General features: G+C 47.4%; 1 protein-coding gene across 4 annotated transcripts in view; it reads left to right on the forward strand.

Moving 5' to 3' along the window:
• Positions 1 to 13,960, forward strand: part of GGA3 (golgi associated, gamma adaptin ear containing, ARF binding protein 3) — a 213,012-nt gene that overhangs the window by 115,109 nt on the left and 83,943 nt on the right. For 3 of the 4 annotated variants that reach the window (XM_063960640.1, XM_063960641.1, XM_063960642.1), the window contains one exon: positions 220 to 389. In XM_063960640.1, coding sequence (XP_063816710.1) covers positions 220 to 389 — 170 coding nt within the window. Of the gene's footprint in view, positions 1 to 219; positions 390 to 13,499; positions 13,732 to 13,960 lie in introns of all 4 variants that reach the window. The other variant, XR_010243860.1, reaches the window with a different exon arrangement.

Raw genomic sequence — 13,960 nt, forward strand, 5'->3', positions numbered from 1 at the left:
GGGGTTTAGCAAAGTGATACATAATTGGACTAGAAAATGCTATTTACAGGAATCAGACATTATAGATTGTAATTGTTAATAAAATAGTTCTTATACAGGCAGCATTGCTGAAAGGTTGGGGTTTATAGTTATTCTGTACACAGGATAATCTGGTAAATAACAGAGTAGTCCGCTATCTACCGCAGAGGTCTTGTAACATGTATGATAATGGCTCCCCAGGTTCTCTCCTTCCTGTGACTGCTTATGATAAGAATGGCTTTCGCATCTTGTTGCACTTTGCCAAGGACTGCCCACCTGACCGTCCAGATGTCCTGGTGGTAGTGATCTCTATGCTCAACACCGCTCCACTGCCACTCCGAAATATCCTTTTTCAGGCTGCAGTGCCCAAGGTGAGCATGCTAGGACTTAAACAATGTTTTTTTATTTATATTCCTATTCTTACGCTTTTGTGTATTACATAAAGCAAACTAAACACTAAATCACTCTCATTCACCTTCTTAAAGTACAAAGAATACACCTCTGCTTATCTTCTAGTTATCACTTGGATCATTCTTTATATGACAAGTAATGTTGTAATTCCATATAATTTATACAACCTATACTGTATACTATAACCACAGGAGCCTCAAATATCTGTACAAAGTCTGTTCTAGAGATTGAGGATTCAAAATTAATAGTTGTGGAAAAAAAGTGAACATTAATGAACCATTTGACAACCTATATAGAGCCACCATTGATCCTGTTTGTATGGTACAATTATTTATCATAGATGCAAACTTAAAACCGTAAGTTCAAAATCTTACCACTAGAAGCCACATCCACCATATTACATATCAATTTGGTTGCATAAATGGAAGTGCAAGGTTGAAATTTGAAATTATGGCCCAGATTTATCAAGCCTTGGAGAGTGATAAATTGCACGGGGATAAAGCATCAACCAATCAGCTCCTGTCATTTTCCATACATCATGTAACATGGCAGGAGCTGATTGGCTGGTACTTTATCACTGTGCAATTTATCACTCTCCAAGACTTGATAAATCTGGGCCTATATTTGGGGGATACTGCATACCATGTGATATAAGGGCTGGGAATAAGAGTTTGGCACTTTATATACTTTGCAATATGTTTAAATCCTACCCCTGTATAGCTCAACCCCATGGATCTTCAGGGTATTTTTTCTAGGTTGCCTCCAGGGTTTTTGTGTTTTGCATTGTGCGTTGCAGTTGTTTTTTCCCATCAATTTACTCTCTATTGATCAGACAGATAAAGGGAGCAGTGCTAAGGTATGGCTTTCAGGTGAGCTGCCATCCGTGTATGCTGCTTCATGTATACTCAAGTATGCCCATCTGCTTTGGCATAGCAGGTGGGTATACCTGTAGTGGCCAGATAGAGCCAGCACAAATGAGTGGCCCTGTCTTTTCACTGAATTGTGCTGGATCTATCAGCACTTATCTCCATGAGGTGAGCCCCCCTCCCCCCCCCCTTCCTTCCTACTACATCCTATGCTCAATTCCCTGCTCTTAGAAAGCCTGCTAGCTGTTTCTCTAGACTCTGTTCACTCCAGAGGATCAGATTCTGAGCATTCTTTGGGGAGGTTCATTTTGTGGAGGTTTTCTAATTTTTGGGACTCCTTGTGATGTGATGGGGTATCCACTAGACAAAGGCATAATGTGGTCCATGGAACTACACATCCAGGATGGCATGAAGTGCGCTGTGCCTGACAGTATGTGGTTTGAGGAAAAAAGTTACTTCCTCTCAGAATAAATATGAGCGTGGATCTGACATGCACTTAGGGTCCAGGTTTGACACCAATTGCATGTACCCTCAGTGTTCAGTGACAATCTCTGTAGGGTAGATGACCCTATCTATGGTGCTCATGTCTTGAGAACCACTATTTTGATTCTTAATGCAGTTGCTAGGGGATGGCATTGACTATGTGGTTACATGCATATTTACTCTGCCTCCCCCAGAGCCATCTTGTTCAAGAATACTGCCCTCAGGAAAGCATGAGTCTTTACATCTGGGAGGCATATATATATGTATATATATATATATATATATATATATATATATATATATATATATATAAAATATTTTATATATATATATATATATATATATATATATTTCTCTGACGTCCTAGTGGATGCTGGGGACTCCGTCAGGACCATGGGGATATAGCGGCTCCGCAGGAGACAGGGCACAATAATAAAAGCTTTAGGATCAGGTGGTGTGCACTGGCTCCTCCCCCTATGACCCTCCTCCAAGCCTCAGTTAGATTTTTGTGCCCGACGAGAAGGGTGCAATCTAGGTGGCTCTCCTGAGCTGCTTAGAATAAAAGTTTAAGTTAGGTTTTTTATTTTCAGTGAGTCCTGCTGGCAACAGGCTCACTGCTACGAGGGACTTAGGGGAGAGAAGAAAACTCACCTGCGTGCAGGATGGATTTGCTTCTTAGGCTACTGGACACCATTAGCTCCAGAGGGAGTCGGAACACAGGTCTCACCCTGGGGTTCATCCCGGAGCCGTGCCGCCGACACCCCTTGCAGATGCCGAAGTTGAAGAGGTCCAGAGGTCCAGAAACAGGCGGCAGAAGACTTTCAGTCTTCATAAGGTAGCGCACAGCACTGCAGCTGTGCGCCATTGTTGTCAGCACACTTCACCAACAGTCACCAACTGTCACTGAGGGTGCAGGGCGCTGGGGGGGGCGCCCTGGGCAGCAATGTATAATACCTTTTCTCTATCGTCCTAGTGGATGCTGGGGTTCCTGAAAGGACCATGGGGAATAGCGGCTCCGCAGGAGACAGGGCACAAAAAGTAAAGCTTTATGATCAGGTGGTGTGTACTGGCTCCTCCCCCTATGACCCTCCTCCAAGCCTCAGTTAGGTTTTTGTGCCCGTCCGAGAAGGGTGCAATCTAGGTGGCTCTCCTAAAGAGCTGCTTAGAAAAGTTTAGCTTAGGTTTTTTATTTTACAGTGAGTCCTGCTGGCAACAGGATCACTGCAACGAGGGACTTAGGGGAGAAGAAGTGAACTCACCTGCGTACAGGATGGATTGGCTTCTTTGGCTACTGGACATTAGCTCCAGAGGGACGATCACAGGTACAGCCTGGATGGTCACCGGAGCCTCGCCGCCGGCCCCCTTGCAGATGCTGAAAAGAGAAGAAGGTCCAGAATCGGCGGCAGAAGACTCCTCAGTCTTCTTAAGGTAGCGCACAGCACTGCAGCTGTGCGCCATTGCTCTCAGCACACTTCACACGGCAGTCACTGAGGGTGCAGGGCGCTGGGGGGGGGCGCCCTGGGAAGCAATGTAAACCTATTTTTTGGCATAAAATACCTCACATATAGCCTCCGGGGGCTATATGGAGATATTTAACCCCTGCCAGAATCCGTTAAAGAGCGGGAGACGAGCCCGCCGAAAAAGGGGCGGGGCCTATCTCCTCAGCACACAGCGCCATTTTCCTCACACAGCTCCGCTGGTCAGGAAGGCTCCCAGGCTCTCCCCTGCACTGCACTACAGAAACAGGGTAAAACAAGAGAGGGGGGGCAAAATTGTGGCAAAATTATATATATTAAAGCAGCTATATAGGGAGCACTTATTATAAGGCTATCCCTGTCATATATAGCGCTTTTGGTGTGTGCTGGCAAACTCTCCCTCTCTCCCCAAAGGGCTAGTGGGGTCCTGTCTTCTTTAAGAGCATTCCCTGTGTGTCTGCTGTGTGTCGGTACGTGTGTGTCGACATGTATGAGGACGATATTGGTGTGGAGGCGGAGCAATTGCCAAATATGGGGATGTCACCCCCTAGGGAGTCGACACCAGAATGGATGGCTTTATTTATGGAATTACGGGATAGTGTCAACACGCTAAAGCAGTCGTTTGACGACATGAGACGGCCGGACAATCAATCAGCACCTGTCCAGGCGCCTCAAACACCGTCAGGGGCTGTAAAACGCCCGTTACCTCAGTCGGTCGACACGGACCCAGACACAGGCACTGATTCCAATGGCGACGGTGACGAATCAACCGTATTTTCCAGTAGGGCCACACGTTATATGATTTTGGCAATGAAGGAGGCGTTACATATTGCTGATACTACAGGTACCACAAAACAGGGTATTATGTGGGGTGTGAAAAAACTACCTATAGTTTTTCCTGAATCAGATGAATTAAATGAGGTGTGTGATGAAGCGTGGGTTGCCCCCGATAAAAAACTGCTAATTTCAAAGAAGTTATTGGCTTTATACCCTTTCCCGCCAGAGGTTAGGGCGCGCTGGGAAACACCTCCTAGGGTGGACAAGGCGCTCACACGCTTATCAAAACAAGTGGCGTTACCCTCTCCTGAGACGGCCGCACTTAAAGATCCAGCAGATAGGAGGATGGAAAATATCCAAAAAAGTATATACACACATACAGGTGTTATACTACGACCAGCTATAGCGACAGCCTGGATGTGCAGTGCTGGGGTAGCTTGGTCAGAGTCCCTGATTGAAAATATTGATACCCTGGATAGGGACAATGTTTTACTGTCTTTAGAGCAAATAAAGGATGCGTTTCTTTATATGCGTGATGCACAGAGGGATATTTGCACACTGGCATCACGGGTAAGTGCTATGTCCATTTCGGCCAGAAGAAGTTTATGGACGCGACAGTGGTCAGGTGATGCGGACTCAAAACGGCATATGGAAGTTTTGCCGTATAAAGGGGAGGAGTTATTTGGTGTTGGTCTATCGGATTTGGTGGCCACGGCTACAGCCGGGAAATCCACCTTTTTACCTCAAGTCACTCCCCAACAGAAAAAGACACCGACTTTTCAGCCGCAGCCCTTTCGTTCCTTTAAAAACAAGAGAGCAAAGGGATATTCATATCTGCCACGAGGCAGAGGAAAGTGGAAGAGACTGCAACAGGCAGCTCCTTCCCAGGAACAGAAGCCCTCCCCCGCTTCTACAAAAGCCTCAGCATGACGCTGGGGCTTCTCAAGCGGACTCGGGGGCGGTGGGGGGTCGTCTCAAGAATTTCAGCGCGCAGTGGGCTCACTCGCAGGTGGATCCCTGGATCCTGCAGATAATATCTCAGGGTTACAGGTTGGAACTAGAGACGTCTCCACCTCGCCGTTTCCTGAAGTCTGCTTTACCAACGTCCCCCTCCGACAGGGTGACGGTCTTGGAAGCCATTCACAAGCTGTACTCTCAGCAGGTGATAGTCAAGGTACCCCTTTTACAACAAGGAAAGGGGTATTATTCCACTCTATTGTGGTACCGAAGCCGGATGGCTCGGTAAGACCTATTCTAAATCTGAAATCCTTGAACCTGTACATAAAAAAGTTCAAGTTCAAGATGGAGTCACTCAGAGCGGTGATAGCGAACCTGGAAGAAGGGGACTTTATGGTATCCTTGGACATCAAGGATGCGTATCTCCACGTTCCAATTTACCCCTCACACCAGGGGTACCTCAGGTTCGTCGTACAGAACTGTCACTATCAGTTTCAGACGCTGCCGTTTGGATTGTCCACGGCACCTCGGGTCTTTACCAAGGTAATGGCCGAGATGATGATTCTTCTTCGAAGAAAAGGCGTATTAATTATCCCATACTTGGACGATCTCCTAATAAGGGCAAGGTCCAGAGAACAGCTAGAGATGGGACTAGCACTGTCTCAAGAAGTGCTAAAGCAGCACGGGTGGATTCTGAATATTCCAAAATCCCAGTTAATTCCGACAACACGTCTGCTGTTCTTAGGGATGATTCTGGACACGGTTCAGAAAAAGGTTTTTCTCCCGGAGGAAAAAGCCAAGGAGTTATCCGAACTTGTCAGGAACCTCCTAAAACCAGGAAAGGTGTCTGTACATCAATGCACAAGAGTCCTGGGAAAAATGGTGGCTTCTTACGAAGCAATTCCATTCGGCAGATTCCACGCAAGAGTTTTCCAGAGGGATCTGCTGGACAAATGGTCAGGGTCGCATCTTCAGATGCACCAGCGGATAACCCTGTCTCCAAGGACAAGGGTATCTCTTCTGTGGTGGTTGCAGAGTGCTCATCTATTGGAGGGCCGCAGATTCGGCATACAGGATTGGATCCTGGTGACCACGGACGCCAGCCTGAGAGGCTGGGGAGCAGTCACACAAGGAAGAAACTTCCAGGGAGTGTGGACGAGCCTGGAAACGTCTCTTCACATAAACATTCTGGAACTAAGAGCAATCTACAATGCTCTAAGCCAGGCAGAACCTCTGCTTCAAGGAAAACCGGTGTTGATCCAGTCGGACAACATCACGGCAGTCGCCCATGTGAACAGACAGGGCGGCACAAGAAGCAGGAGTGCAATGGCAGAAGCTGCAAGGATTCTTCGCTGGGCAGAGAATCATGTGATAGCACTGTCAGTAGTGTTCATCCCGGGAGAGACCAATGGTGGACATGATGGCGTCTCGCCTCAACAAAAAACTGGACAGGTATTGCGCCAGGTCAAGAGATCCGCAGGCAATAGCTGTGGACGCGCTGGTAACGCCTTGGGTGTACCAGTCGGTGTATGTGTTTCCTCCTCTGCCTCTCATACCAAAAGTATTGAGAATTATACGGCAAAGAGGCGTAAGAACGATACTAGTGGCTCCGGATTGGCCAAGAAGGACTTGGTACCCGGAACTTCAAGAGATGATCACGGAGGATCCGTGGCCTCTACCTCTGAGAAGGGACCTGCTTCAGCAGGGTCCCTGTCTGTTTCAAGACTTACCGCGGCTGCGTTTGACGGCATGGCGGTTGAACGCCGGATCCTAAAGGGAAAAGGCATTCCGGAAGAAGTCATTCCTACCTTGATTAAAGCAAGGAAGGAAGTAACCGCGCAACATTATCACCGCATTTGGCGAAAATATGTTGCGTGGTGCGAGGATCGGAGTGCTCCGACGGAGGAATTTCAACTGGGTCGATTCCTACATTTCCTGCAATCAGGATTGTCTATGGGTCTCAAATTGGGATCTATTAAGGTTCAAATTTCGTCCCTGTCGATTTTCTTCCAGAAAGAATTGGCTTCAGTTCCTGAAGTCCAGACCTTTGTTAAGGGAGTACTGCATATACAGCCCCCTGTGGTGCCTCCAGTGGCACCGTGGGATCTCAATGTTGTTTTGGACTTTCTCAAATCTCATTGGTTTGAACCACTAAAAAATGTGGATTTGAAATATCTCACATGGAAAGTGACCATGCTACTAGCCCTGGCTTCGGCCAGGAGAGTGTCAGAACTGGCAGCTTTATCTTACAAAAGCCCATATCTGATTTTCCATTCGGACAGGGCAGAACTGCGGACTCGTCCGCATTTTCTCCCTAAGGTGGTGTCAGCATTTCATCTGAACCAGCCTATTGTAGTGCCTGCGGCTACAAGCGACTTGGAGGACTCCAAGTTGTTGGACGTTGTCAGAGCTTTAAAAATATACATTTCAAGGACAGCTGGAGTCAGGAAATCTGACTCACTGTTTATACTATATGCTCCCAACAAGTTGGGCGCTCCTGCGTCTAAGCAGACTATTGCGCGCTGGATTTGTAGTACGATTCAGCTTGCACATTCTGTGGCAGGCCTGCCACAGCCAAAATCGGTAAATGCCCACTCCACAAGGAAGGTGGGTTCTTCTTGGGCGGCTGCCCGAGGGGTCTCGGCATTACAACTCTGCCGAGCGGCTACGTGGTCGGGGGAGAACACGTTTGTAAAATTCTACAAATTTGATACCCTGGCTAAGGAGGACCTGGAGTTCTCTCATTCGGTGCTGCAGAGTCATCCGCACTCTCCCGCCCGTTTGGGAGCTTTGGTATAATCCCCATGGTCCTTTCAGGAACCCCAGCATCCACTAGGACGATAGAGAAAATAAGAATTTACTTACTGATAATTCTATTTCTGGGAGTCCGTAGTGGATGCTGGGCGCCCATCCCAAGTGCGGATTATCTGCAATAATTGTACATAGTTATTGTTACCTAAATCGGGTTATTGTTGTAGGGAGCCATCTTTCAGAGGCTCCTCTGTTATCATACTGTTAACTGGGTTTAGATCACAGGTTGTACGGTGTGATTGGTGTGGCTGGTATGAGTCTTACCCGGGATTCATAAATCCTTCCTTATTGTGTACGCTCGTCCGGGCACAGTATCCTAACTGAGGCTTGGAGGAGGGTCATAGGGGGAGGAGCCAGTACACACCACCTGATCATAAAGCTTTACTTTTTGTGCCCTGTCTCCTGCGGAGCCGCTATTCCCCATGGTCCTTTCAGGAACCCCAGCATCCACTACGGACTCCGAGAAATAGAATTATCGGTAAGTAAATTCTTATTTTTATGGCTAAAATACATCACATATAGCCCTTGAGGCTATATGGATGTATTTAACCCCTGCCAGATCTCACAAACTCCGGAAGAAGAGCCCGCCGAAAAGGGGGCGGGGCCTATTCTCCTCAGCACACGGCGCCATTTTCCTGCTCAGCTCTGCTGTGAGGAAGGCTCCCAGGCTCTCCCCTGCACTGCACTACAGAAACAGGGTTAAAACAGAGAGGGGGGGCACTTATTTGGCGATATGATTACATATATAAAAATGCTATAAGGGAAAACACTTGTATAAGGGGTTGTCCCTGTATAATTATAGCGTTTTTGGTGTGTGCTGGCAAACTCTCCCTCTGTCTCCCCAAAGGGCTAGTGGGGTCCTGTCCTCTGTCAGAGCATTCCCTGTGTGTGTGCTGTGTGTCGGTACGTGTGTGTCGACATGTAGGAGGACGATGTTGGTGAGGAGGCGGAGACTGGAATGGATGGCTTATTTAGGAATTACGTGATAATGTCAACACGCTGCAAGGTCGGTTGACGACATGAGACGGCCGGCAAACAAATTAGTACCTGTCCAGGCGTCTCAGACACCGTCAGGGGCTTGTAAAAACGCCCATTTACCTCAGTCGGTCGACACAGACACAGACACGGACACTGACTCCAGTGTCGACGGTGAAGAAACAAACGTATTTTCCTTTAGGGCCACACGTTTCATGTTAAGGGCAATGAAGGAGGTGTTACATATTTCTGATACTACAAGTACCACAAATAAGGGTATTATGTAGGGTGTGAATAAACTACTTGTAGTTTTTCCTGAATCAGATAAATTAAATGAAGTGTGTGATGATACGTGGGTTTCCTCCGATAGAAAATTATTGGCGGTATACCCTTTCCCGCCAGAAGTTAGGGCGAGTTGGGAAACACACCTTAGGGTGAATAAGGCGCTCACACGCTTATAAAAACAAGTGGCGTTACCGTCTCCAGATACGGCAGCCCTCAAGGAGCCAGCTGATAGGAAGCTGAAAAATATCCTAAAAGTATATACACATATACTGGTGTTATACTACGACCAGCAATCGCCTCAGCCTGGATGTGCAGCGCTGAGGGGGCTTGGTCGGATTTCCTGACTGAAAATATTGATACCCTTGACAGGGACAAGATTTTATTGACTATAGAGCATTTTAAGGATGCATTTCTATATATGCGAGATGCGCAGAGGGATATTTGCATTCTGGCATCAAGAGTAAATGTGATGTCCATATCTGCCAGACGACAGTGGTCAGGTGATGCAGATTCCAGACGGCACATGGAAGTATTGCCGTATAAAGGGGCGGTCCATCGGACCTGGTGGCCATGGCAACAGCTGAAAAATCCACCTTTTGTTACCCCAAGTCACATCTCAGCAGAAAAGGACACAGTCTTTTCAGTCTCAGTCCTTTCGTCCCCATAAGGGCAGGCGGGCAAAAGGGCCAGTCATATCTGCCCAGGGGTAGAGGAAAGGGAAGAAGACTGCAGCAGGCAGCCCATTCCCAGGAACAGAAGCCCTCCACAGCTTCTGCCAAGTCCGCAGCATGACGCTGGGGCCGTACAAGCGGACTCAGGTGCGGTAGGGGGTCATCTCAAGAGTTTCAGCACGCAGTGGGCTCACTCACAAGTGGACTCCTGGATCCTACACGTAGTATCCCAGGTGTACATTGGAAATTCGAGACGTCTCCCCCTCACAAGTTCCTGAAGTCTGCTTTACCAACGTCTCCCTCCGACAGGGAGGCAGTATTGGGAACAATTCACAGGCTGTATTCCCAGCAGGTGATAATCAAAGTACCCCTTCTACAACAAGGGAAGGGGTATTATTCCACACTATATTGTGGTACTGAAGCCAGACGGCTAGGTGAGATCTGAAATATTTGAACACTTACATACAAGCGTTCAAATCAAGATGGAGTCACTCAGAGCAGTGATAGCGAACCAGGAAGAAGGGGACGATATGGTGTCACTGGATATCAGGGACGCTTACCTACATGTCCAAATTTGCCCTTCTCACCAAGGGTACCTCAGGTTCGTGGTACAGAACTGTCACTATCAGTTCAGACGCTGCCGTTTGGATTGTCCACGGCACCCCAGGTCTTTACCAAGGTAATGGCCGAAATGATGATTCTTCTTAAAAGAAATATGGACGCTTTCCTGATAAGGGCAAGGTCCAGAGAACAGTTGGAGGTCGGAGTAGCACTATCTTAAGTAGTTCTACGACAGCACGAGTGGATTCTAAATATTCCAAAATCGCAGTTTTTTCCGACGACACGTCTACAGTTCCTAGGGATGATTCTGGACACAGTCCAGAAAAGGATGTTTTCTCCCGGAGAAGAAAGCCAGGGAGTTATCCGAGCTAGTCAGGAACCTCCTAAAACCAGGAAAAGTATCAGTGCATCATTGCACAAGGATCCTGTGAAAAATGGTGGTTTCTTACAAAGCGATCCCATTCGGTAGATTTCACGCAAGAACCTTTACGTGGGATCTGCTGGAAAAATGGTCCGGATCGCATCTTCAGATGCATCAGCGGATAACCCTGTCTCCAAGGACAAGGGTGTTTCTTCTGCGGTGGCTGCAGAGTGCTCATCTATGAAAGGGCCGCAGATTCGGCATTCAGGACTGGGTCCTGGTGACCACGGATGCCAGCCTGAGTGGCTGGGGAGCAGTCACACAAGGAAAAAATTTCCAGAGAGTGTGATCGAGTCTGGAGACTTCTCTCCACATAAATATACTGGAGCTAAGGGCAATTTACAATGCTCTAAGCTTAGCAAGACCTCTGCTTCAAGGTCAGCCGGTATTGATCCAGTGGGACAACATCACGGCAGTCGCCCACGTAAACAGACAGGGCGGCACAAGAAGCAGGAGGGAAATGGCAGAAACTGCAAGGATTCTTCGCTGGGCGAAAAATCATGTGATAACACTCTCAGCAGTGTTCATTCCGGGAGTGGAAAACTGGGAAGCAGACTTCCTCAGCAGGCATGACCTCCACCCGGGAGAGTGGGGACTTCATCGGGAAGTCTTCCACATGATTGTAAACCGTTGTGAAAAACCAAAGGTGGACATGATGGCGTCCCGCCTGAACAAAAAACTAGATATTGCGCCAGGTCAAGGGACCCTCAGGCAATAGCGGTGGACGCTCTGGTAACACTGTGGATGTACCAGTCAGAGTATGTGTTCCCTCCTATGCCTCTCATACAAAAAGTACTGAGAATCATAAGAGGGAGATGAGTAAGAATGATACTCGTGGTTCCGGACTGGCCAAGAAGGACTTGGTACCCGAAACTTCAAGAGATGTTCACGGAAGACCCGTGGCCTCTACCTTTAAGAAAGGACCTGCTCCAGCAGGGGCCTTGTCTGTTCCAAGACTTACCGCGGCCGCGTTTGACGGCATGGCGGTTGAACGCCGGATCCTGAAAGGGCATTCCAGATGAAGTCATCCCTACCCTGGTCGAAGACAGGAAGGATGTAACCGCAAAACATTTTCACCGCATTTGGCGAAGATATGTTGCGTGGTGTGGGGCCAAGAAGGCCCCTACAGAGGAATTCCAACTGGGTCGTTTCCTACATTTCCTGAAAACAAGACTGTCTATGGGCCTAAAATTAGGGTCCATTAAGGTTCAAATTTCGGCCCTGTCGAATTTCTTCCAGAAAGAACTGGCTTTAGTGCCTGACGTTCAGATGTTTGTAAAAGGGGTACTGCATATACAGCCTCCTTTTGTGCCCCAGTGGCACCTTGGGATCTCAATGTTGTTTTGAGTTTCCTAAAGTCACATTGGTTTGAACCACTCACCACTGTGGACTTAAAATATCTCACATGGAAGGTGACGATGCTATTAGCCCTGGCTTCAGCCAGGCGTGTGTCAGAATTGGCGGCTTTATCATATATAAAGCCCTTACTTAATTTTTCATTCTGACAGGGCAGAATTGAGGACTCGTCCTCAATTTCTCCTTAAGGTGTTTTCTGTTTTTCACATGAACCAACCTATTGTGGTACCTGCGGGTACTAGGGACTTGGAGGACTCCAAGTTACTTGACGTTGTCAGGGCCCTGAAAAATATGTTTCCAGGAAGGCTGGAGTCAGAAAATCTGACTCGCTGTTTAGCCTGTATGCACCCAACAAGATGGGTGCTCCTGCTTCTAAGCAGACGATTGCTCGCTGGATTTGTAATACAATTCAGTTTACACATTCTGTGGCAGGCCTGCCACAGCCAAAATCGGTAAAAGCCCATTCCAAAAGGAAGGGGGCTCATCTTGGGCGACTGCCCGAGGGGTCTCGGCTTTACAACTTTGCCGAGCAGTTACTTGGTCAGGGGAAAACACGTTTGCTAAATTCTACAAATTTGATACCCTGGCTGAGGAGGACATGGAGTTCTCTCATTCGGTGCTGCAGGGTCATCCGCACTCTCCCGCCCGTTTGGGAGCTTTGGTATAATCCCCATGGTCCTGACGGAGTCCCCAGCATCCACTAGGACGTCAGAGAAAATAAGATTTTACTTACCGATAAATCTATTTCTCGTAGTCCGTAGTGGATGCTGGGCGCCCATCCCAAGTGCGGATTGTCTGCAGTACTTGTACATAGTTATTGTTACAAAAATCGGGTTATTCTTGTTGTGAGCCATCTTTTCAGAGGCTCCTTCGTTGTTATCATACTGTTAACTGGGTTCAGATCACAGGTTGTACGGTGTGATTGGTGTGGCTGGTATGAGTCTTACCCGGGATTCAATATCCTTCCTTATTATGCACGCTCGTCCGGGCACAGTATCCTAACTGAGGCTTGGAGGAGGGTCATAGGGGGAGGAGCCAGTGCACACCACCTGATCCTAAAGCTTTTATTATTGTGCCCTGTCTCCTGCGGAGCCGCTATATCCCCATGGTCCTGACGGAGTCCCCAGCATCCACTACGGACTACGAGAAATAGATTTATCGGTAAGTAAAATCTTATTTTTTTTTTTATATTGAATGAGGGACATTAAACAACAGAGCATGAGCACAAACAACCAGTGTGTCAGGGTAAACATACAGACACAAGTACATATAGCATATATGTATATTATCTAAAGAGCAAATTTTAAAAGAAATGCAAAAGGAGAAAGAATCGACTTTTAGACATAGTGGGGTAGATTTACTAAAGCTTCTAAAAAAGACAAGTGGTGGTGACCAGTCACATTCTAACTATAATTTCTCTATTGTATTCTAGAAAATGGTAGACAGAATCTGAACGGTTGCTATGGGCAATGCCACCACTCGTCTGTTTTAGAAGCTTTAGTAAATCTACAGCAGGAATCAGAAATAGCGAGGCAGTAGAAATGCCCATGGAGCACAAAATAAACGAATCATCAGGAGCAGGAGGAGCAAGAATCAAGAGCTACTCTGGAGGATTGCCAGTGAGCCCAGACCCTGTCAAAGCAGAGGTTACATTGTCCCTCAAAGTAAGGCCACCCAAGAAGAAAAAGAAGGGGCATATGGAGCCATCCAGTTCTGTGCAATACAGACTCTTAACTAATACAAAGAGACTATTCTCTTGCGTCCTAGAGCAGGGGTGGGGAACCTTTTTGCTACCGAGGGCCATTTGGATATTTATAAAATCCTTCGGGGGCCATACAAAAATTCTCAACTTAAAAATTACCCTGTCCCCCAGCAGGTCTACCCCTTAGACGT

The sequence above is a fragment of the Pseudophryne corroboree genome, chromosome 3 (assembly GCF_028390025.1).
Source record: "Pseudophryne corroboree isolate aPseCor3 chromosome 3, aPseCor3.hap2, whole genome shotgun sequence".
Taxonomy (NCBI): domain Eukaryota; kingdom Metazoa; phylum Chordata; class Amphibia; order Anura; family Myobatrachidae; genus Pseudophryne; species Pseudophryne corroboree.